Below are 25,523 nucleotides of genomic sequence, written 5' to 3'. Positions count from 1 at the left end.
ACACGGTGACACGGCCGAGCGGGGAGGAGAGCAGTCGATACGAACGATGGACAGTCACGCGCGCCTCTGCTGGATTTCCCTTCGATTTGGGTTACCCCTCTCTTTCTCGCCTCGCTTTGATCCGCCAACGACCGACATTACGGGCCCATTTCCACTAGCAACTAGTAGTCGCGCACCGAATTTACTCGCCACGATTGAAATTTCCGTGCCGATTCCGTCTCGAGGGGAAAAACTTGTTCCGATTCCGGGTGTTTTCGCGGCAATTAACGCCCGGCTGTACGTCGATCGCCGAGAGAGAGAGAGAGAGATTAGCCGCTCGAAATCCGGTTGCCCTCCGACGATCTCGCCGAACGGGAACGTACGTATCGGTTTGTCGACTACGGAGCGGGACACGATCCTGCCGCTGCTGCTTACTTTCTCCTCGCCTCTCCGCTGTGTCCCCGTTTGCGAGTCGCTCCGCTTCACGATCCTCTTTATTAGCCTTTTCGTAGCTCGGATATACCAAAGTCTACTCGAGATGTAAAACTGTTCGTTCCTCTTTCTTACGAGGTCGCGAAACTCGTCGTCGTCGAAGACATCTCGAGGCACGGATTATATCGTTAATTACGCGGTTAACGGGGAACACAGGCTGCGTAGAAACGAAAAGCGCATGGTAGCGGGTACGTGGGTCGCTGGTTGCTCACCGAGGTGGTTCGCCGAGGCAAAGGGAATTGCATCGCATGCCACATAATCGTGGGAGTGTTTCCCATCAAGATACACGTAGGTACCGCACTCGCCGTAATGCCCTGCCGCATAAATATATCTGCTGAAGCGGTTTTGCATGGTTCTACGGGGTGGCCTACAACCGGAGAGAACGAGAGGAACGGGGTGGCGGCGGTGCCACACGTCTTTTCTCCATTATTCCAGCCCATTTTCAAATTTCCTTCGTTTCCCGTACGAGCTATTTCGCGAACGAGTCGAGAGGGTAGCCGCGAACGACGAAATGGTTTCTACCAGCAGACGCAGCTTCCAGTAATTATCGAAACACCCTCTATACGCTCGACAGAACGTGGCAATAAACGTTGTCCGACAACGCGCGTCGTATAATACAGGTTTATTTAAAGTGACAAGTGTCTCATGACACGTTCGAACGTGGGTGTGCATTCCTTCGTGCGCTACATCCGAGATATTTATTCGCGATATCGCGACGCGAAGTAGATACAGCCTCGACACTTCGATCGGTGTTTTCCGCGACAATCGCCTTAGTACCCCGAGACGAAACACCTTCGTTCGAATCCGAGCAGCCGCGATGGACGTTTTCGCGTCACCGAGTGTGCACGGGAGAAAGCCGAATCGTTGCAACGGCCGATCTAGCCGGCTAAACGTACCTTGTGCGCCGTGGCCTCGTTCCACCGTTTTATCCGAACAATTAGACGCGTGACCCGCGGTTTACGAGCGCGTGTAAAGGAAAAAAAGGAAAAAAGGGCCTCGCTGCTCTTCTCTCGCTCGTCGATGCGCGGTTTACGACGCGACGCATTCGACGCGGCGGGTATTTCAGGGCGGTTGAATTCGCCGCGGAAACGCGTTCGAAGTTGGAGCTGGAATCGCGATAACATCCCGGTCAGCTCGGACGAGATCTGGTCGGTATTACGCAAGAGGTTGGCGTCGAGAGTCGAGTCTCGCGTATCTCGCGAGATCTCCTCTCCGCGGAGGAGACACGGGACACGGAGGGTGGCACGAAGAGCCAGCGAACCGCAAAGGGATATCCACGCACGGTCCCGGTCGTTGTGTAAAAGAAGAGAAAGAAGAGAAGGAAGAAAAAGAAGAGAAGGAAGAGAAGAGAGAAGCGGGTCCTTCGGGCGAGGGCTAGCGCTAGCGGGGTTGGTTGGAATGGGAAGGCTCGAGAAACGGGACATTAGCATAAGCTAAACCGAGCTAAGCGCGGCCATATAGCACGGAAATAAATAGCCGGTTGTCTGGTATCTACACCGAGTAGAGGGTTCAGCATGGGCGAACCTCGTGGCTCTCTCCCCCATCGAAGAAGCTCTGGGCTCCACCACCGCGTACACGCATCTTCGGCCACCCACCGGAGAATCCATCGGGCCACCGAACGCGATCGCGATCGTTCCTCGAATTCGTCTCGCGCGATCGACTAACGATTCCGCGAAATCCGACGGTTATCGTTAATGTTCGTTAAACGTCGCGGTTTTACGAACGGAGAACGATGCGTCGCGCGAACGAGGGGAGAGACGCGAAGCATTGTGCGTCGCTGCGGATGGCGCGGCGGCGAATCTCGTCCCCGGTCGGAACAGGGATCGCCGGTACGGATGACAGTCGCGTGGCACCGATAACATCTGTGTTCGCTGCTCGATTAGACGAAGCGAGGAACGAACGAGCGGCGCGCGCGTGTCCAGAGATCGGAGTTCTTCCGGCGTCGAGCATTGTCTCCCCCTTCTAAGCTCTCTCCGCTAAGCGGCGAGGCAACGGTTCACCGGAAGGACGCGGCGGCGACGACGACGACGACGACGAAACGTGGACGAAGGGGGCGCGTTTACCTGTCGTGAATAGGACGATGGCCTTCAGGCAACTGTACTCCGCGGAGTCGACGTGCAGGGCCTTCAGCTTCTCGACCTGCTCCTGAAAGATCCTGATGTGGTCCATGAACGCGACGACGCGGTCCGCCGCCATAGGGGACGCGTGGAGACCAGCCGCGGCTAGCAACGGGGCGACGTGCAACGGCATCGAGCACTGGCTCGCGTTCAATACGAACAACTCGCTCCAGACTAGCCTGAGCAGGGCGACCTGGTCGGTGACTTGGAGGTCCGGGAAGAACGGGATGTTCCTGGCCCACTCGACCGCCGAGAAGAGCAGCCTCGCCGCGAGCTCGCAGATGTTGTCGATCCCCATGATGTTGTTCGGCTGCATGCACTGGCCGTACCGCGAGGTCGGGTACGGCTCCGCCCTGAGGAGCAGGCTGATGTACGAGGAGAGGTAAGAGTGACCGTTCAGGCTGGCGCACGCGACCGCGTCGCCGTTCGTCAGGGCGAACTGCCCGGGCAGGCCCGGTAGCGCTGGCTGCGACGGTGGCACTCGCCCTCTTTGCACGGCTGCAACAGACAAACAAACTACCATCAATCGATCATCTCCCTTCTTTATTCTCGCACTCGCTCTCTTTGTTGCGAACGTTGCCAAGCTCGCGCTCGAGGAACGCTCGAGGTGTACGACACAGCGGCGAAAAAGAAATCGGCGAGCATCGCGCGAAGAGAAACGCGAAGGACGAACGAAGCGGGTTGGAAGCGATCGAGAGGAGATTCAGGAAGAGCGTCGTCTCGCGTAGCTACGCCGGCTCGGTCTCTACGTTCTTGCTCGCCCTCGCTTCGTTACTCTCCGTCTTTATTTTTCTCCGGAGCCACGACGTGAAACCGACACCCCGCTGAGCACCGCCTGAATTCCAACCTCCGCCCCGCGGCTAACGACCACTGTCTCTTCTATCTTTCCCTGCCCACCTCTCTCTCTCTCTTGCCCCTTTCTTTCCTCGCCGTCGACTCGAGAAAAACGAAAAAAAAAAAAAAGAAAAACATATCCAGCCAGCTTTTGCATCGTTCGGTTGGCGGACGCGCGAGGAGCTCGCGATCGCCGGAGACCCCGTTCGAGCCTACGCCGACGCGATACCGTTACCAGCCGGCCCGAACACGGATACTCGTTTCGTGGATCGCTCAACCGGAAAAGAATTCGCGGGAAATTCGAATGCGCAGCGTCGCGCTCTGACCCAGCCGATCTTTTCGAGCGCGATGCCCGAGAACGTGGGCGTGTAACGACGATCTTGACAACCGTTCGCGGAAAACGGAAAGGATCCGCTGCACCATTTTCTTTTCCCGCCCTCCCTCCGTTATCTCGAGAGGAAAATTACGCGAAGCGAGAGGGATAACGACGCCGGGGACTCGTAGATCGTCGCGCCTAATTCTTCGGTTCGCGGCAGCGGCTTGTAATTTCTCGCGGCGGGTGAAAGGTCGGCCGATTGCTGCGAACGGCGAAGATATCGCTTTATCGGGAGCGCGGATTTTTTGTTCCAAAATCGAGGAGAGACGGCGACAGAAACCGTGGCGTTTAGATTACAATTCGAACATTAGATCAGCGCGAACGCCCCACGGAAGTACGTTTTTTCGAGCGCGTTCCCGTTCGTTTCACGTATCGAAGCGTCTAGACCGTCTCGCGCAGGATCAACCGATTGAAGTAGAATGAAAAGAGTGTATCGAAATAAAAACGAAGCTGCGCTGTTTTATCGTTGCTCGGCGAAAGAATCGTCGCGGATTCTTGGAAAAAAGTGCTTCGACAACGATAACGTTATCGAAACTGCAACAACGTTCGTTCCCGTATCAAAGTCCGCCTCGAAGACGGCAATCGAGGAATTTTTTTCGCCCTCTCCACTTTGTTTACACGCGCGTTCCTTCCCGAGCAGGGCGAATACGAACGCGAACTACATCGATCGTCGATAGCCAAGGCATCGTTGGCTCTCGAAATCGACGGAAAACCGGACGGTTGAACGTCGAGTTTCATAGGTTCGAAGGCGCGAGGCGGCGTGAGTGACGACGAGCGTGTTTAAGAATCGAGGATCCGGAGGACGCGTCGCGTCGAAGTCGCTTTAGGAATGAAACGAGGCCTCGAAGGCAACGCGAGAAACCGATTGTGAGCCGCGCGCGGCCGCAGAGAAATTGTTGGACGTGGATTGATGATGCTGACGCGCGGTTCAACGGAGAACGGTCAGCGGTCAGGCCAGAGGGGGTCGGGGATGACGGGGGAGGAGGGACGGGTTAGAAAAGCGAAATAGACGGAGACGGAGCGAGCGGGCGTGGATAGGGGCAGAGAGCGAGGGAAGGAAAAAGAACACGGTAATAAAAGAAATTCGAGTCTATCGTCTTGCTCGTTCGAGGCGCGGATACGCGGCGGTTCGCGTTTCCGAGGAATACGCGCGCGAGTCCGCGACGCGCGACGAGCCATCGCGGTTCGAAATAATTAGAAACATCGAGAAACGACGATCAATCTTCCGTACGTGTTCGATAATAAACGAATTACAAGGACGACGTCGTTAGGGTGGAACGCGCGGGGCTGGCCGAGAGCCTTGCACGGGGGGAAAAAGGAGAGTAAGAGCACCCGCGGCGCGGCTGATTTAAAATGCTAATTCTTTTCGTTCCCCGCGACAGCGCGTTGATTAAGACGATCGCGCGCACCGCCCGGCGAGGAATTTCATTACCGGTGATCGCGCGCCGCTTCTAACATTTCACGCGATTTTACGCGTCGATCGAACCTTGGTCCGCTCGTCGGCGAATCCAGCTGTCTGCAATTTCTCCGACGACGGTGTGCGCCGACCTACACGAACACCGCCGGTACCAGGTCATTGGGTCTTGGGTTGTGTATCGTCGTACCGCGATCTATCCACGAAAGTGGTACGAATAATTCTTTCCTAGCGTTTTCACTGTTCGCGTACACCTGGACGACGCTTGGACGCGAGCTCGCGAGCATCCGTATCGAGCGAGGAGAGGGAATCTTCGATAACGGTACAACGATGCGTCATTCGCGCGTCGTTTTATCTGCTGCGGTTCGTAAATTTCCGATCGCGAACCAGCGAAACAACGGGTCCATCGTATCCGCGCGCGAGGGGAGTATATACGGATAGAGAAAAGAATCCGCCGGACGTTGAATACGTTCGGGTTGGTTAGAAAGAGAACCTGTTTTCCGTTCGCGAACCGACTCGACGCGCTCGACCTAGATCGAAAGAAAGCGATCCCCTCGGCCACTCGTTTATCCGTTTGCCGCGCAACTCATTGGCATTTCCGCGGAACCGAACCGTCCCGTCCTACGCTCCGGCTTGATCAAGCGGAAGATCCATTAGCGTTTGCAAGATAATTACTCCAAATAGAGATTACAGAGGCCAGTGGTACTAATTCCCCGCGTGCAGCCTCCGACGATAAATAAACACCTACGCGTAAAACCCCGCGGCGGTCCCGCAACGAAACGGCCTAACGATGGGAAGGGATCTCGCTCCTCGGCTTCTCTCAGTCGTCGTCGTCGTCGTCGTCGTCGTCCTGGTCGTCGTCGATCCGGAAAAGCAAGAAAGGAAATATTCTTTTAGGCAGATACGCGTCCGGTAAAAGGAGAGAGCGAGGCGGAGGAGAAAGGAGCGCGTATCGCGTGGCCGATGCAACATCACGCGGAGTGATTTTTACGCCGTTAATAAGCGGGTGCTCGTCCCCTCGGGCAGAGTAGTTCCGGCTCGAAGGTGGCAAGGCAAAGAGTAGGCGGCCGGTGAGAAGTGCCGCGAGTCGATGCTATTAAGATTTCCGTATCGTCGTCCCGTTACAGAGACTTAACGGCCAACGTACCGAGAAAGGTTAGACCCGCGCTCGTCTCTCTAGCGTGTCTCACCGTCCTCGATTCTGGTATATTCCGGTCCGTTTCGTTCGCGACGAAATTTCGCCATTTTTCCAACGCGGAGTCTGGGTTCTTTAACTCTTCGCGGGAGGATGCGTCCTGCGCGGACTAGGGAACTCGAAGAGCAAAGAAGGAGAAGGAGGAAAAGAAGAGGGAAGAGATCCGAAATACACCTGCGGATCGAGACGGGTAGAGAGAACCAGTCGACGCGGAATAACTGGTATTAATACGTCACGTAATTACCGTGCGAGAGGCCAGGGATAAGTGTGCGTGTACACGGTACGTGTGGCGTATAGGTGTAGGTCGGTGTCGGCCCGACAGGGCGGCCAGGGCGGTTAGGGCAGTTTCACGAGAAGATACTTCTCTACCCGCGGGTAGTTTTGCGAGCGAGCGAGCGAGCGGAGCTCGCTTCGGGCCATGCTTCTGTTCCGAGCCATTATGATAATTTTGCCGGAAAGAAGGTTACCGACTCGCTCTCCGACTCTACCTGTGTACCGTCGAATGCCGTCGCGCGAAACGATTACACTCCCGTTCGTCTACGCTCGTAGACAAGTTTACGCGTCCACCTGTGTCGATCGTTTCGCGATAATGTAGAAGCGTGCGCGGTCAGGACGCTCGTTAACCGCTTGAATAGGAACGTTTACTGCCGAGCGAACTTTCCTCGAGCACACCGCACGCGTACCGTGCACACGGGGTGCGCGGCCCGGGTGGACGAGCTCGTTCGTTTAGCGACGCGGTGGATCGAGCTACGAGTAAAATCGACAGCCATGGATGATTCGAGAGGGAAAGGATCGGTCCAACGGGTCCAAGGGGGAAGCGCGGGGTGGTTAAAAGGTTATCCAGAAGGATAGAAGAAAAGAAAGAAGGGAGAGAGGAAGGAAGGAAGGAAGGAAGGAAGGAAGGAGAGAGGAAAATGGACAGAGGGAGAGGTCGAGGTAGAAGGAAGTGAGAGAGAGAGAGAGAGGGCAACGCGCGCGGCCAGCGGGCCCGCCTAACATTCCCACGGTGTCCGCTCGCGGCGAGGCCTCCGCTTGCATGCTACTCGAAGGCACGGTCTTACGTTATGCGAGCAACATTAAACTCGCGAGGAAGGTATAGAGAGAGAGAGAGGAACGAACGAGGGGAAGAACGAGAGAAGGCCGGATCGCAAAGGGAAGCGACTCGGCCGTATCGGGCGTGTCTCGAGAAAGAGAAACAAGCTGCACCGCGGAGGAGGGTAGGTGGAACTGCTCGAGAATCGCGTACGCGCCGCGTTATTAATATTCCTTCCTCCTCTTTCCTTTATTCCATCCGCGCGTCTTCGTTCGTACCACGCGCAATAGCCGGTATCGTCTCCTCCTGGCTGGGTAAGAAATTGGGCGATAGCGGTCCCCGACTCGAGGTGGGTACAAGGTTACCAAGAGTACAACGCGTCCGACTAGTCGCGTGGTTTTCGTAACGAACCGGCTGTACGCGCGTTCCGCCAATGTCGAACAAGATGAAACGACTGGAAGTTGAAGCTTCTCGATTATAGTCGCGAACAGCGTAGTTGGCTCGCGTGCGCCGAGTACGCGTCCAAGTACGTGGGAGTTGTCGGGCGCGATCCTTCCAGGAAGGTCGTTTCGAGAATCGCTACTCGGTGCACGCGCTGAAAGCTGCCACTCGCGAGGAACCTACGTTCTTCCGGCTCTCGATGGCCAGCGAGCACAGGGAAGAAGAAGAAGAAGAAGAACCGACGCGATCGCGTGGGAGATGTCCTTCGTTCGTTCCGGTTCGCAGCCTGGACAGGACGCACTTTTGACCCACTGTCTTTCAAATAGGCCCCCGCTCCTCGCCAGGCGGCTACTTTCGGATCGTGATTCACACCGATTCCCTTCGCGTTCGGCCCTCCACGGTTCTAAATAAGTTTTCGCCTGGTATCCCATAGTCGGAGCTACGTATCCCGGGGTCCGGGTTAGGTTAGCGCGCGCAGCCCACGTCCATCGGGGCGGACTGGTTCGCGACGCGAGGCAGGTGAGTTTCACGAGTTAACGGCTGTTGATATTTGCATCGCGCGCATTTTTCCCAGCCTCTAATTTCCCTCGCCCCTCTCGCCTCCCGGTTTCCCGTTGCTCGCTAGGCCTGTCGCGAGCCGCGATTTTCGCAAACGACCCGCCGTACGTACCTACTTATCGATTCGTCTCACGCGTTACAGAGCAGCCAGAGGCGTGGTGTCGGGCTCCGCGTACAATGGAACTGAAATTTCGATTTTTCGTACGACCAGAACGGAGGACAACTCGCGGGGGAATCGAATGACCTTTCCTGGACTCTCTCTCCGTTCGACTCGCGGTATTCCTTTGTCAGCGAGCCGGGAATGGAAGGCGTTCGAAAAGCGGCCTATCGGTTCGCGACGATCTCGCGGAGGAGGAAAGACGGCGAAACGGGGAAAAGTCGAGAGAGGAACGCGAACGAAGACGCATCGATGTCTCCGTTCTAATCGTCCCGTGATACGGAGCGAGGAGGAAGAGAGGGAGGTAGAGCGCGCGTAGAGCAGGGAACAAGCGCAAAGCCGGGCAACGTAGCGTTGACCGCCTTTTCCGAGTGAACTTTCACATTCTGATCGCGCGAGAACTTTGCCGGTCTCGAAGGTCGTTTCTCCTCGCTCGAAGCCGGAGCGCGGACACGTTCGTCGCGTAGTCCTCCTCGTGGCAGGAGTTCCCGTTCGTCTCATCGAAAATTAATGCCACCAACGGAGAAGCGGAGAGAAACTTCCTCTTTCCTGTGTCGGCGAATCGATGATGTTTCGTCTTTCGTCGTCGCGGTCGTCGGTTCGAGCAGCGAAGAAGTTGCGTAAGAGCGAGCCTCGTCGAGAATAAAAGTGTCCGGGGCGCGAGGAGAGTAAGTGGCGCGAGGAGTAGAAAGGTAAGGGGTTCGAGGAGCCGGGGGAGGGTGGTGCGTACCTCGAAGCGTGTACCGAAAGGAAAATTTCCCTAGATGTCGAGCAGGGGGAGCCGAACAAAGGATAATACACGCGCACCGGTGTGGACCTTGCATCGTTCTGAATATGCATAACGACGAGCCCGAGTTCCGATCGCAATCCCCCACGTGTCAGGTACTCTTGACCCGGCGACAGTTTTGTCATGGTAATGCCTCCATTTTGTATTTTAATGCTTCGAAAGAGATTATGCGGGTAAATACGGCCACAGGGAACGCGGTTCGCCTGGTAACCTCGCGAGCCGACGGTTTTTCACGTTTCAGAACCGCGTCGCCGTACGGTTTCGCCGTGGTGGAAAACTCGCGGCGCTCGACGCGACGAGGAAAGGAAAGTGGGCCGAGAGAAGAGACTGGAGAATTTCGCGTAGCAACCAGATGCGCGATAACGCGAGATTAACAAACGTTTGACCAAGTTTCCCCGTTCACAGTGGAAGAAGAAGAAGAAGAGACGCGGGAAAAATCCTGCGAACCATGGCATTTATCAACGATTCCACCCGAAGTGATGGTCGAGCTGGTACGGATTCCCCGGGGACAAGGCTTTATCCGGCGTTATCGAGTCAAGGTTCGGTGGAGGCAGCGAGGGGCGGTGGTGCGCGAAGGATCAAGAATCGAGCACCGCCGCCAGTCGGATTACTAATCATTTCCCGGGTCCGAGAAACCTCGCTAATTGATTAAAGTCACGATCTTGACCCCTGCCGTAATATCGGCAATCTCTCCTCCCGGTGCGCACCGGGGAGAAAAAGAAAAAAAAGGTAGACATCGTGGACAGGGAGGAAAGTAGAGAAAGAGGGATGGAGCGTGTGTGTGTGTTAGCCTCGCGCGTAATTTTTCCCATCTCCCTTCTCTCGTCTCGCTCGGTATCGAACCTTTTCGCATCCTCCGGCCTTTCCTCGTTCTGATCGTTTTGGTTCGGCCCGGACGTTCGGTTCGAGCGGGCCGGCTATCCGCCTTCGTCGTCGTCGTCGTCGTCGTCGTCCTCTCTCCCATTGTTGCATCGTTCCAGGCCCGGCAAGGGAAACAATGTCTAATTTCAGTTAATGCGGCCATAATGGGCATCGTCGTTGCATCGGCATGCGGAGCGCGCTCGCTCGCTCGCTCGCTCGCTCGTTCGCAGGGAGATAAGTGAAATCCACCTTGGCGCACGGGCGTCTCTGCGCGCTCTACCAGGAATTACGTGGATCTCTTCCGATACAGCTAGCCGAGAGAGTCTATCGAGAATTCCCTAATAGCACCGATTCCATCGCGATCGTTCGCCAATCGCGAGATTACCTTCGCCGTTTAATCGATCGTACGATCGACGTACCCGCCGGTGTCGCCGCAGCGCCAAGGATTCCCGGTAGCCAGCTTTCGGTTCGCGGGACATCCTTTCCGGGATCGTCGGATTTACTGCCACGTCTCAGGATGCTGAGGAACGGAAAAGCGGGAGAGAACGGCAGGCAGGCTAAGAATTTCCCGCGGTAAAGCCGCGCGGAGGCACGCGAGGCGTAGTCTCGGTTTTCGAAGCACACCCGCGAGACGAGGAAGGCAGGAACAGCCAGACAGTTCGACTAAACGTACCTTCTTCTCGGGCAGTCGCAATTAAGGGTTAATTAAATTGAGCGGCTTCCTAGATTTCTGTAATCATCGCGGACAGTATCTGCGGGGTAATCTTGAGCGCATCCTGTCTGCCTCGGGGGCCCCACGGAAGGAAGGGGCCCCCGAGGTAAGGTCATGCACCCCGCTGACCTCGGACCACCGACTACCCCCTCCTACCCCCCGCCCTTCTCCCTCGACCCGGCGAAACCCCTCGTGTCCCGCCACCCTCCGAGCCGCCCATCGTCCGCAACCTCTTCTAGCCCCGTACCTTCGCCGCGTCCACCGCGTCCCGCCTCGTCTCTCCTCCGGCGTCCTCCAGCCGTGCACCGCCTCGCCTCGACGAGCTCTGGCTCGCTTCGCTGCTCGAACGAACCTCTTCTCTTCTACCTATGCGCCGCGCGAGTCCGAGTCCTTTCGGCTCGCGTATTCTCTCGGACGGTCCAAGCGTCACCGTTCTCCTCGCGATACCATCTCGCCTGCCTCGACGCCTCCGTTCGCGCGATTCGTCTTTAATACGCGAACCTTCTCTCCGCGTTCGCGTTGGCCCCGTCGCCGGGTCGTTCGTTTCCCCAGCTCGAGGGAATTATTATCGAAAACCCGGGGCATCGTCTCGGATAATGAGCGGACGTTGCTGCGACAGGGCAGAAAACGCGGGCTCGCTCGCTTTCTCGTGGGAAAAACACGCGCGAGGAGCACAGTCCGCGTTCGTGTTGCGCTACCGCAATCACGGTTCAAGGTTCTCCGTCGAGTGGGTTGGCCGACCTGTGGTCTAAACTTTCCAGCGACTCGCGCGCGATGCGTGCGCGCGATATTCCTCTCGAAGACGAACGGAGAGACGAACGAATAATCGCTATCCGAGTGCCTCTACCAACCCCCTGGTAAGAAGCGCTCGACGCGAGTCCTCCGTGACGAAAGGGGTTAACGGGGCGTTAGCCGCGTCCAGCTCCGCGAACTTGGCTCGTGTCGATGACCGTCTCGCTTACGTACGCCTTGAACAAGGTCAGATGGTATCTGTCCGGCGAGAGGAGTTGGGGATCGCGCGAACGCAGAACACCGTCGAGGAGAGAAACGCGTCGCCGCTCGTCAAACGTGGGACAATCGTCGGGTTCGGAAGCGGAAAATGGAGTGTTACGCGCGAGGAAGGTCCGCGTGAGTGACCAGGGCCCGTGCGTGTTCGGGCAAGGTCAGATGGTATCGAGCCGGCAAGTTGAACGGGAGGAAAGGAAGAATCTCGCGAAGGGAGAGGAGCCGTGGGAACCTTTCCGGGGTTTTCAGCCTTATTAACTCGTCGTTGTCGGACGTCGAATTTACGAATATCGCTACGTACTCGCGTCGCGAAGCTGTCCGCGAAACGATTCGTTCGCGCACGCGTGTCGCGCGACTCCAAAGTCCGAAACACCACTTACCGCGAGCGACATTACCCGGTATGTTCTTCGCGGACGATTAAACGCGTCAAGGCCCAGATTTCGTTTCCACTTTTATCATTCGAGAACTGGTTGAACGCGTCCGTAGAAACCGTGGTCGTGGTCGTGGTCGTCGCCGCGCGATAGAACAGTCGTGCTCGTACGCGAGGCGGACAATCTCCGTTCGCGCGGCGACGGTTGCGCAACCGATAGGAAAAATCGGGTCGAATCTGTCGGAGACACGAGAGATCGTAACGATCGTAATTGGAAGTTGGAGCGGCCGACGAAAAGAGAGGACGGCGAGGAACTCGATCGCGGCCGTATCGAGAACGCGTCCGGATATAAATACGCGGAGTTATCCCGCGTAACCGCGTCGCGAGTTCCAAGGATGCTCGAGAGCTCGCGCGGTCGCGCGTCGCAGGTTGCGCCCGCGGCCGTTCGACGCCTTGGGAATACCGTGGCAAATAAATAGACGCGTTTCCGCCTCGTTGAACTTTGATCTTACTAGTCGCTCTATTTAAACGCGCGGTGGCCGCGCGCGCACGCGCGTGTCGCCTCGGCAAAATTCACACCGATCGCTTCCAAAGGGAGCGAGTCAATTGGACGGTGGTTAAGCCCGTGATCGTTGGGTACGTACCTTCCCGGCGCATGCCCATCTTCAGGCACTTTTTCAATCGACAAAACTGGCACTGATTCCTATGGTGTTGGTCGATGGGACAGTTCCTGTTTCCTCGACACGAGTACGTTAGGTTCCTCCTCACGCTTCTCTTGAAGAAGCTCTTGCATCCTGCGAACAGCCACAGAGTCGCGGTATTAAAAACAAGAAATTCATTCGTTCTCGAGAATTTCGCGAGCATAGCTCCTCGGAGAACGCCGACGGATGACACTTGTTAGACTGCTCGTAGAACGTCGAACGGACCGGTTGATCGAATCACCCTTTAACCTGTTTACCGCGTGCACGCGGCACCCCCTGCCTCCTGTCTATCTGTCACGCGCTGCTCGTTAAATCGAATCGCGTTTCGCCGTGTCATCATCGGTCTCTCTAGCCCGGCGCCGCGCGAGAAAGAATCCCGTTCGAGCATTCCCGTTTCGAGCGAGGGCCTTCGATCTTGGATACGCGGTGCTGATTTCGGACGGCTGGTTCTTGGTACTTGGAACCAATCAACAGCCAATTCATATCGCGGCAACAAAGCGTTCTCTGTATGGAAACGGTCCGAACATAACCGATAAAGAGCGTGCGCGTATACCCTCTGCGTTTGCGGCAATTCCGATCGGCGATCGCGAACCTTCGACCCAGACCTCTCCATCCCTCTCGTCTACCCTCGAACGTTCGCCACCCCAGTTCGAGAGACGGTAGTAGTCGAAAACTAGCCGATTACGAAACGCGTACGATTACGCGTCGATGACCGAGGAGGACTGTCGGAGCGATGAACCGGAACGCGAACAGGTTACGTGGACATGCTGAGAGATCGCGCGATCGCGCGAACCCGGAGTTACGACCAACTACGATTCCTCGTGAATCATCGGTGGACACGCGGAGGACAATCATTATCCGAATGTGTCGTACGTACGAGCGACGTGGGTGAAACGTACGGACGATTCGAAAGCCGCGGAACGGCGATAACCGGCGGGCGGCAGACCGTGAACGCCCGACGAAATTGTTCGGAAGCGAAGCGGAGAACGACGATCGGCGCTTAGATCGTTCCAATCCGTGGGCTCGACCGGGATAACGCATCGCGATCGACTTAGACTCGCGGAGAGAAATGATCCTTGGTCTCGTGTCGCGGTGCCTGGTCGCAAGGTAGCACCGAGTGCGCCGGCATTTCGATCGGCGTCTACGTTCGCTGGCGCGTGTTAACGAGAGCATTAATTAGAGGGGTCTGGTTCGCGGAACCGGTTCCGCGATTTCGCCTAGCAGTTTCCGAATTCGAATTCCGTGGATTCGAAAACGGACAGGCGCGCGTCGCTGTGACCGGTGGTGTAGCTCGGTTCCAGCTACAAATTGCATCGTTATACGCAAATTACGCGATTATGGTACGCGAGACAACCGTCGAGAGACACACCGCGTACGCGTGGTAGCGCGAGAGAAAACACAGAGACTCGGTGAAAAGGGGATGAGAGTCGAACGGAGGGAGGAACGGAGACGGGAGAACGGTGGAACAACTACTGTTTATACTTTCAGATTGCAGCTTGCGCGGCCCACGAGTGCTGAAATTGCTCGCGTCATTGAATTTTCATTGCTCCGGGGTCGTTCGCTGCCATTCCGTTCCGTCCTTAGCCCGCGAACGAGCGTCCTCGATCGTTTTCGGCGGACGCGAACTCAGGGGAAGGATAGGAAAGGAACGGAAAGGAAAGGAAAGGAGCGGCGGGGCGATCCGGTCAGTAACGTTTCGAGTCGGCCGCGTAAAATTAACGACATTGTTATAATTAATTAGTCGTCGGTGGTTGCGTTGTTCGGCGGTCAGGGAGCGGTTGCGTAGATAGCGCGCGGGCTTCGTTAGCGAGATAATTGGTCACAGAGGATGCGTTCGGGATGCGTCGCGGTTCGTAATTCTATGCCCGATGCGCACCGCGTCTACGCGCGTACCGACACCGCTCTCCTGTAATCCGATGGTAGTCTCGAGCAGCGTCCTGCGCGATTTTCGCGGTCCTCGCCTGCCCTCGAAGAACCGCTCGAAGAAAAGGGAATTTAATTCCGGTCTCGCGGTCTGAGGTGTACACCGGCAAAGGGGCTTCCTGTTCGGGGTCTCTGGTTCTCCCTCCGAGTCTTACGGTTACTTACCGACTTACGGACTTATATACGCGTGCAGCAAGAAGCCAGACATTCTGCAGCCCGCGCCGCGGGCTAATCGCTCTAACGAGATCATATTATATTATTCCGACTTTGCTAATCTTTATTAATCTCATTTCCCGCGTGCGTCGCGCGGTTACTCCGCGACTCCATTGTTTCCCGAAACAGCGGCGGGCCTCGCGATCGAATCGAAACGGGTCCTGCCAGTGCGACCCGCGTGTGTAATCCGCGACAAATACGAGGGCCGCTCTTTTAAACGGTAGTTCACTCGCGAGCAATTACTGTAATCGAATTCGTCGAGGAATCGACGATTTCGTCGGTTCGACCGGGAAACGGTGGAGCGACAGGTAGGGGACACGTGTCGAATGAGTCAAGAGGAAAGACGACGGTTCATTAAAATCGGCCGATTACGCGAAGGAAGTGACTCGATCGAAGCGAGCTCGAAGTCTGACACGAGCGAGGAATTAACGTTATCATCGTGACGCGTGGAAAACGCGCGATACGAATTAATTTACCAATCTCTGACGTCGATTTTCGCTGCGAAACCACCGAGCCAAGTCCCGTTAATTGCCCGCTCTTCCCTATTTGCCTAACCGCGGTAAAAACGTTTCCGCTGTAACGGCACGCGTGGACAGGGAAAAGAGTCGAAGGCTGTCGTCTCCGTGGTCCTGCGATCGCGAGCAAAACAATACGATTAACCGGATGACGCGCGGCGTAATTAGATTCATAAGGAACAGATTCGATGCGCATCGAGTTTTCGAACGCGCGACCGCTCGTCGACGATATCGAGTACAAACGAACGACTGTCGCGATCCTGCGTTCAGTCAAGGCCATCCTATGCGAACCACGTTGTTGGTATTAGAGCGCAGAGAGGAGAATAGTTAATGGCTTATCGCGATTGCCGGCTTCATCCATTTTAATATTCCACGCAAACACATCGAGGCATCCGATGTCAACGCGGTTGACTCTTTCCATGATTCCCTTCCGCGTCTCTTAAACGTTCGCATCCAATCGATTTCCATTCCCAGAAGGTAGCTCGAGCCGTCGATGACAGTCCACGGCAAATATTAAATATAGCAATAGTAAATTTATAACGATAAAGGAAGCGTATATTTTCTTCTATTTTTACGTTAAAGAGGAGACGAGAGGAGAGAAAATCCGCAGGTGTAACGAAATTCGGTACCTCGATGGAATAAGAAGTTGGTACCGGGTATGGGATGGAATATAATAGCAGGGTGCCGAGGGTAGACCGCGCGAGACAATACCGTAATTATTGGATCGTTAGTGGGTGGAGATGTTCCCGGTCGTTGCGTTTCGTGTCGTTTTACCGTCGTCCTTCGTTCCTCTCTCCACGAACGTTTCGTTGAGGAATCGCGAGAGTCGATCGAGAACGAGAATTTCTCAGGGAAGGTGAGAACGGCGACGAAAAATATCGATAACGTAGGTATAGAAAGGGAGTCGCCCTTTCATCGATCTCGGCCAGGTAGGACACTCTGGCCATCTGGTTCACGATCCAGTGGGACGGGGATAAATTTTCGGGTGGCCACCGGAATCGTGCGACGATCACGGAAGAAAGGAGGGGAAAGGATCGGCGATCGTGCCGGGAATTGGGAGGTCGAACCGCGAACGACTATTGCGCAATAACCAAAGACGAAGAACCTTGTTCGAGACGCGGTACCGCGAATGGGAGGTACCGTAGCCGGTGTAATCGGCAGATTAATGTTCGTTTCTCGGGCTTAATCTCGGCCGAATCCACGGGACGAAGTCGTACGAGGCGTTCGAGCCCTGTCCGTCCTTGGGATCCGGGAATCCCACGAATTCCACCGCCGATTTACGAGTTCGAGCGAAGAAAGGGCGTTCTCGTCGAGCACTTTGACCGCCACCTTCTTTCTTTCTCTCCTCCCGAATTCGTACGCCGTTCGATCTCGGGACGCAACTGTTCATTCGAGTCTGCGTGCTCTTCGTCATCCATCACGCGGACCAGAAGAATAGAGCGCTACGTAGCCGGTAAAAAATGACGGTCTCATTGCCATCGCGTAAGCGACGCGCAAGCGTCCCGCGATCGCATCGCAAAACCGGATAACGCGGACGTATCGATAGCGATGCGAAAAGTATCCACGCGTATCCTGGCGGCCGTTTGCACGTGCAGAGGAGCGAACCGAGCGAACGGTCGATTTTTCTGTCGACGATCCATCGCTAACACCCTCGCGCGATCCTCTCGATCGCAAGACGGTCGAAAGACAGACGCGACAAATTGGCGATAATTCGCGACCGTTTGACATCGGTTGACATTAAAATCAATTCGTCGTAATAAAGCGATCGCCGACAATAATCGCGATTACGCCAATGAACGTCCAATGTGGAAGGCGTATGCGCCGTGACGTATCAGCCTATCGATGTTTCTATGATTCCCAATAAACCGTAGCAGTCGATCGTGCCAACCAATCCCGTCCTCGTTCGCGGCTCGTCCGATCGTCCGCCGATGCGGCGTCGTTAAGCTCGCCGGAACCATCGACGCCAGAGTGTCGGAGGACCCACGAATCGCTCGAAAATCGCACCAACTACCCGCGAAACTCGAAACTCGAAACGTTCAGGGTTCCTTGCCCGAACCGCTCGTCGATGCAACGATCGTTTCGTTCGAGAAATTTTTGCCGCAGCTGTCGTGAAGCAGAACGCCCACCAGATACTACCGTAATTAAAACAGTGGTTGGCTCGTTACCGGAATACCGGATGTGAATTACAAGTTTCAGCGGCCCGCGGCAAGGCCGCGGCTCGCGTCCCGGGCAACAGAGGCAAAAGACCAACCAACTCGCGGTATCGGCCACGCCAACGGTCCCACTTCCTTCCTTCCTCTCCGATTACGTGAATTACAGTCCCAGCTGCTAACGATTTTCTCCGAATTTATCTGCATTCGAACGGCTGATGACTAACAGAGAAGTCGCTCGAACGGTCTCTCGGTTAAAGTCCGTCTCAGTCCTTTAACGACGGCTCAGTTTTCCAACTCTAGCGTCACTCGCGAAACTCCGACGGTTAATTTAACCGTGCAACGGCGAGGAGAGATGGTTCGGTTAGGCGAGCGTACAGTTCGAAGCTGGGGGTTGGCCAGGAAATTGACGCGAAGGGAAAATCAGAGGGTAGCGGGTAATTAAGATTACCGCGAATAGAAATTATCGCCGGATTAAGCGCGTTATCGCGGGCAACGCTAAAAGCGGCGGGAACGGGAGATGGAGGGAGCGAGATAGAGCGGCTCGGCCTAACAATGGTAAATATCGTTAACGCTACTGTAATTGGAACACCGGGGAGAGGACTCGCCGTTGTAACTCGAGCGTTCAATTAAGAGACGGACTCTTAACCCGCTCGAATCGTACGTTTCCACGCGACGAATCTTCGCGCGGCCCCGGAGCCCGGCACAAATTGTTAGAAATTAACGACCGCGGAGGGTTACACGGGGCGGGGTGGGGAAGAGCAAACCAGATGCGCCACGGTTTAATCCCCGGAGCATTATTTTTAGCGGCGTTTTTAAACGCCAACATCATCTCGGGGTCCGTGTTTCGCGCGAACAAAGCGGCGGGTACCGGTTCGAACCCGCCGTCTCTTGGAAACGATCGCGGATGACAATTATCGTCAGACGTCTGCTCTTGCGACACGTCGTCGCGTGCAACTCGCTCGCACACGCTTTTTCTCGTAAGGCTGCGCGCATTATTTTTCAACCGTCGACCAACTCTCCTGTCCAGGAGCGTTACATCCCGGAATGGCTCCCATAAATCTGACGACGCGTCGATTAACAATTATCGCCGATACGAACGCGATCGATCTCGCTTTTTACTCGATCGAGCGTTTCGCAATTTATGCGACAGTGGGATTAACATATTAATTTCAATGCACCGCCGACTGTTATGTCATCCGTTACATTTGAGACCGTAGTTTGACTTTAAGTTCGATCGAGTCGCCACGCGTGCAGCCGTGAAAGCCGGAAAATCGTGTCCGCCAGGCGTAGGTGGAAATCGGGGACAATTCGGAGCGTCAGATCCGTGCGTCAGATCGGACAGGCAAGGTTGACGATAACGTTCGCACCGGCAGTCCGATTGCGAGCCCTTAACACCTGGCTCGACGGATCTCGCACCGATTTGCCCGACAACGTATCCGCGCGTCGCTCGATCGTCACGCTGGATCGAACGACCGAGCTCCGCGAGAAACGAACGCCAGGCGGAGTTAACAGGTCGATGATTTTCAAAGCCGGTTCACCGAGTCCCATCGAGAGGATTACGGTATTTTCCTAGCGCCGCGTGTCGCTGCGTCGTAAATATTTCGTTTGTATACTTTGCCGACGAGCGTCCGGCCGTGGGTCGCGTCGGCTTGCTCGCGTTCCAACGCGCGGCGTACAAAAGCGCAAACCGTTGTATCTTTCGGGAGGAAGAGAAAGGGGCGGAGAGGGACGAGCGGTCATGAATTTTGATGAGCGTTCGCCAGTCGAACGACGAAGACGATCCATCAGCGTGGAAAAGTATCGATGGATCTGCGTCGTTTGACGTCGCAGTTGCGAATCTGCCGGAAGTGTCGCGAACGAATTGCGGTAACCATCCGCGTCAACATCCGCCTCCGCGACGTTTCCGATCTGCGATAGCAACTGCGCGATGTCGGGTATTATTTATTCACGAGGGAGGGAGAACGCGCGACGATCCAAGCCCGATCGGCCGTCGATGTTGGAAGCTTCGGTTAACTCCGAAAGGGGTACAGGCTCGCACCCCATTCGTGTCTATCACCCCTCGCTCGCGACGATCAGGTGCCGCGCACTTGTTTCTCGAGAATATCGAAACGGGGAATTCCGAAGGAGAAAGATTGCCCGGCAGGATCGCGTTAAATCACTCGCGCCGGTACAAATTACCCTCCCCCCGCGACCGATCCGATATCGATGAGGCGTAATTCGGGATAATAGGCGCAGGAACGGGACGAACGGAACGTGGGAGGACGCGTAACTTCTGATTTCCGAGAGAGCGCCATACATTTCGATTAACCCTCGTTCGTCCGGATCCTCCGACGAGCGAGCAGGGTCGTTTCTCTCGGTTACGCGATGAGCGAAAAAGAAATGGAAAGACGCGGTTCCCAGCGGAGAACGGGAAACCTCGAACTTACCCTCGCAAGTGAACTGGCCGTAGTGCTTGCCGCTGCTCTTGTCCCCGCATACGACGCATTCGATGTTGGGCGATTTGTCGGTTTGCGAGCTGCCCGACTGCGAGCTGTTCGCCTGACTTCCCGGGGTGGTGCTCGGCGGCAGCGGGTCCCTGGGCGTGAGAACCGCGCCGACGGGCACGAGGCAGGTAATGTCCTCCGGCGTGGCGGACGGGGTCAGGTGGGTCGGTGGCATCGGGGGCGGCGGCGCGATCTGTATCGGTCCGGGGCCCGCGGCGGAGGCGGCCGCGGCTGCGGCCCCAGCGGCGGCCGCCGCGGCCGCAGCGGCCGCACCGGTCGCGGCCAAGCTGGCCCCTGGGTCCCGCGAGGGCCACGAGGGCGGCGCGGCTACCAACGCCATAGAGGCGCTGGTGCCGCGCGCCGGGAACCCCACCTCCAACGTGGTGGTAAACTCGGTGTGGTGGTGTCCAGCTGACACCCGGCCAGGGAACAACGTCGCTGTCGCGGCCGGGTAAACCACCCCGGCAGTCGCCAGGGCGTCAGCGCCTCCTGTCCCGCCTCGAACCACCCTGCCGGTTTCCTCTTCTCGAGCGCGACCACCGCCGACCACCCCGGTAACCTTCCCGGGTCCACGCTCCGCGAGTATCCCGCCGCGAATCTCTCACTTTTCACCACGACGATGATGATCTCGTTTACTCTCTCTCTCTCTCTCTCTATCTCTCCCTGGGAAGAGTAAGTCCAACAATGAAACTCGCGCACTCTTTTTCTTTCTTTTTTTTTTCCTTTTTTTCGCTTTTTATTTCGATCGCTCACTCACTCGCGCACTAGAGAGAGTTCGCGCGGGTTCGGGATCCTCTTCCGGCCGATCGCGACATCCTCGTGCGCGGTGTGGAAGATCGCGGTGTAACTCGGTGTTTCGTGCACTTGACACTGTTTCGCGACGCGGCGGCAGGCAGCACGGGAAACGAAAGTACCGCGAAGAACACACTCGTTCCGGGTGAAGCGGACGGGTCGCTCGCGGGTCGCTCACGGGTCGAGTTCTCCTCGGGATCGGGGAGATCGAGATCGAGATCGCGATCGCGCGCACGCGGTAGATCAGTCGCGTATATCCCCGCTGCCGGTACTATCCGCGGTATCGTGGTATATCGACGCTCGGTGGATGCGCGGTGGCACGAGCCACCGAGCCACAGGGCAAAGAGGGTATGTGCTCCACGCACACCGCACTCAGGGTGGGTATTGGTCGCCCGGAGAGGTGGAAGGGGAGCGAGCGGGGCCACCACAGAAGAGGAGAGAGCCCGATAGATCGCGGGTATCGAGCCGACGGAGATCACGAACCGCGTTAACGACGCGAGGGGCCGCCGGGGACGGGTACGAACACGGCCGTGGCGAAGGAAGCGGAGGAGGCAGAAGATATCTCGGGAACGGGACTGGCAGGGCAACCACGAGGTAGAGAGGAGTCGAGAGAGGGGGTGGCACGAAACGGACAGAGACAAGAGTGGGAGGACAGAGAAAGTGAGAGATAGAGCGAGAGGGAGCGAGCGGGAGAGAGAGAGAGAGAGAGAGTGAGAGAACGAGAGCGAGAGAACGAGCGAGAACGCGCGAGCGATGGAGGGCGGAGGAGGAGGAGGAGGAGGAGGGTGGAGTAGGAGAATAGAGAGACAGAGAAAGAGAAGGAGCGCGCGAATGCGCGCGCGCGCGCAGCACCAGTCGATAAGCTGCGCGTGTGCCTGTAGAGTTTCCCGAGAGCGCGCTCGTGCCGGCACGATCAGGAGGAGGAGAAGCGAGGTGATACTCGACTACCGCCTCGATACGACTATTCTTGGGGCCGACCAGAGACCGACTGCCGACTAAGACGACCCCTGACACCGACCTGCCCCCCACCACCGCGAACTCTCTCGCGGGTTTCTCGCGGGTTTCGCCAGTTGCCATGACTACCGAAGGTGGGGTCGAGTCCCGGGCGCGCCCCGATTCGCCTCTCATTGGCTGACGACCTGCCCTACCCTCGCGCCCTCGGACCCGATCTCCTTCCCTCTTTGCCCTGCCGCGGCCCGTGCCGTCCTTCCGCGTATACACTTTGCCACCGAGGAGCCTCTTCCTCTATACCCTCCGTCGATCGTTGCTTCCTTATTCTTCTTCTTCTTCTTCTTCTTCTTCTACTACTTCTTCTTCTTCTTCTTCTTCTTCCTCCTCCTCCTTCTCTTCTTCGTTTTCCTCCTCTTCCACGCTTCTTCGTCTCTTTTGCCGACACCCAACAGCCTCTCTCTTCCTCCTCCTCCTTCTCCTCCTCCTCCTCTTCCTTTTTCTTTTCCGCGAGCCACGCGCGGCCCCTCGCCTCCCGTTCTCCCGCTGTCCCGCGACTACTACTCGCTTCGAACTCTTTTTCCACCGACCGCTCGTCTATCTACGTGTACGCGCATCTACCGATTTTTCGACACACCCGTCCTCTTAAACTCGAACCAGTTCCCCGCAGCACGCGCCCAATCTTTCCTCGGCTCTCCTCCGTCGCCTCGCGACGAATGGCATCGCGACAGCGACGCGTACGAAGCGGGATCGAAAGACGCTCCCTGAAATCATCCCCGTTCGCGTTCGTCGTCGAATACCGTTCCTTTTAGACGCGGTCCTTGGAGAATCGATGCGTCTCGATCGCGAAACCCGCCGCGGCTCGTTCGTCGGCCCGTTACTCTCGCGTCCGACAGCGGGGCGAGGAGACGCGAAGGCGAAAGTCGCGGGACAAACGGCGGGATCCGAGGTAAAGGCGATAAGCGAACCTCGGTTGGTCGTCTTTCACGGATTTTCTTCGGTTTCCTTGGATACTCGGTTTCAGGAACGGGCGATACGAGTAGCTGGGAAACCGTACGGCGGCTCCGAGGGATGAGAGGTCACGGGATGAGAGGGCGGCGACCAATAGGGACGAGGAGTCAAGTGGGGCGCGAAAAATGGGCCGGCCCGCTTCAATCCACCCCTGGGGCTAAGGGTGAGGGTAAGGGCGCCGGTGGAGTAGGGTGGCCCGACAGCCTCGAAGAGGACCGAGCCGTCGACGCAGGGTCAGTCGGGTCGCGGACCTGCACCTCTACGTTTCCGTGTCTCCGCGTCCTCGTGTTTCCGCCCTTTGCCGTTCCGCCGCTTTTGCCCTCTGCTCCTTCGAACCTGCCCTTTTGCTCTTTTTCCACCGTGCATCGCCGGTCTCGATGCACCCGACTAGGTACCCAGCCGAGGTTACGACGCCTCTCTTTCTCTTCCGCTCTTCGAGAACCCACGCTCTCGGATGCATCCTTCCGTCGTACAAGCGCCGAGTACAAACTTACTTTCCGTACCGCCTATATTTTAGAGCTTGCCGCGTAACTTTTCGCTTGTTCGCGCGCGCGGCAAAACTTGGCTGCCTCTCCGATCGATACGCGGGATTCGAAGTCGCGCGATTTTCAGCCGCGATCGAATGCTCCGCGGTTCGCGTTGCGTATCTGTTAAGTCGCGGAGCAATTACAAAGTTCATCTCTTTATCGGGCCGAATCGAACGATCGGGTCTGTCGTTTTCACGCATCGATCTATATTTAGAGTTTGTTCGCACGCGTCTTCTCCCGCGTATCGCTGAATCTCGATGCGTTACGACTCTCCGGCTTCCAGAGGCTAGCTTAACGAGCGAGGGTAGCTCGACGATATCCTCTGACGAGGATCGCGGTTCGCTCGTAGCGAGGCGCGAGTCGAAAGGCCGAGAGTAACGCGTCCGCGTAAGCGTAGTAGTCGAGGAAGCGGTGCACGCAAGCGCTCGCTCGCTCGCTCGCCTAATGGTCGCGACGAATCTGCGTGGCGTATAGCGCGAGGTGGATTCAAGGGTGGTAAACCAAGTAGCGTGGACGGGGGGGTAAACGCGGATGCGAGTAGCGGGTAACGGGGGAACAGGGCTGGATAGAGTTTGAATGGGGGTGGGGAGTACCGACGGGGGTTGTGGCGCCGCGTACAAGTGCATATCGGTGAAGGGGTGGCCGAACAATGCGCTCGTTCAATGCGCTCTAGATATGATTACCGGAAACCATCCCATAATTACTTTTTGTACGTCGAAAACGTACCGAGCCCCCTTGTTTCGTTTCTAACCACCGCCCCTCCTGTCCGCGCTTCACTCGGCCGCTAAAACCACCCGGCCTCTCCTCCAACCCCGTCCTCGTTCCTTCTTCGGTTGCCCCCTGCCGGCAACTCTTCTCTCCCTCTCTCTCTCCATCGCGCTCGTCGTCCTCGCTGCCCTTAAAACGCCTGGAACCAACGCGGCCTTCTCCTCCGCGCGGCGTTTCAACCTGACACGCACGATGCTTTTAAAGTGCCAGCGAACGTTAACGCCGCTCTCGAGATGATTTATCGAAATCGTCGCGCTCAACCGCGACTCCTCTGCTCTCTCTCTCTCTCTCTCTTTTACTCTCTATCCCAGCAGAATCACCTCCGGAGGAGATCCACTTGCGACGCACTCCACCCGCGACGGGGTCCTGTCTTCGCCGCGTCGCTCGAAGCGTCGCCACGGTTTTAAAGATTCTGGGATAGAGTAGGTGGTCGTCGGTTAAAGGTCTCCCAGGTGGGCGGGCTATCGGCGGTTTGGAAATCGGATTAAAAAACACGGTAGCGACGAGGGCGCGGGTACGATTACTCGGCGAACGAAGGCTGCGTGGGGGGTGTGGAGCACTGGGTAGGAAGGCGAGAACGCGGCAAAGGGGATTCTCCCTGTTCCGCTCGGAGCGGTGGTTACGGCCGCGGTCGCGCCGCTCGAGCAGCTCGAGCCGGCTACATTATGAGTGTGTTCATATTTCCTGCGTTGCCTCCCATCCTTCCCTTATCTGTCTTCTCTACCCTCCGAGGCCCTTTTGTTCGCACTCTTTCGACTGTTAATGCCGCGAAATTAACTCCGGCAGGAGCGAGTTTAAGAACCCGGTACAAGGTATATATACCCACTACCACGCGCGCCCGTCGTCCCCGTCCAAAGAGCACCCGAAGGCGGTCTTCATTGTCCCGTCTACGGTATTATTTTAACATTATCTGTTACTCGACTGCCGCTTAATTAATTTATTTATGAGCGGACGCGGACGGTGCCGCGCGTCGGCCAAGGAACTCGAGAGAGTGGTCGGGGGTTGTGGGCGAGGGGAGGAGAACCGAGGATAAAGAACGGACTCGTCCCGGTAGGAGATTCGTCTCCCGAGGTTCGACGGTTCAACGGTTCAACCCCTTGTCTTCTTCCTCTCGACCAAAGGACACAGGCCCTAATAACGCTTCCTCCTTTATTGCCT

General features: G+C 56.7%; 1 protein-coding gene across 2 annotated transcripts in view; it reads right to left on the bottom strand.

Annotated features, from left to right (window-relative positions):
* Nucleotides 1-21,054, bottom strand: part of Svp (COUP transcription factor 2) — a 39,916-nt gene extending 18,862 nt beyond the window's left edge. The window contains exons 1-3 of one of the 2 annotated variants that reach the window (XM_076892582.1): nucleotides 20,263-21,054; nucleotides 12,976-13,125; nucleotides 2,535-3,104 (exon numbers count right to left, since the gene is read on the bottom strand). In XM_076892582.1, the coding sequence (XP_076748697.1) occupies nucleotides 2,535-3,104; nucleotides 12,976-13,125; nucleotides 20,263-20,659 (1,117 nt within the window). In that variant the 5' untranslated portion in view covers nucleotides 20,660-21,054. The remainder of the gene's footprint in view (nucleotides 1-2,534; nucleotides 3,105-12,975; nucleotides 13,126-20,262) is intronic. The other variant, XM_076892583.1, reaches the window with a different exon arrangement.
* Nucleotides 21,055-25,523: the final 4,469 nt, after the last annotated feature.

This window comes from Xylocopa sonorina, chromosome 3, assembly GCF_050948175.1.
Source record: "Xylocopa sonorina isolate GNS202 chromosome 3, iyXylSono1_principal, whole genome shotgun sequence".
In the NCBI taxonomy this organism is placed as follows: Eukaryota; Metazoa; Arthropoda; class Insecta; order Hymenoptera; family Apidae; genus Xylocopa; species Xylocopa sonorina.
The sequence above is the reverse complement of the archived record's forward strand: the minus strand, read 5'-3'. Positions and strand labels throughout refer to the sequence as shown.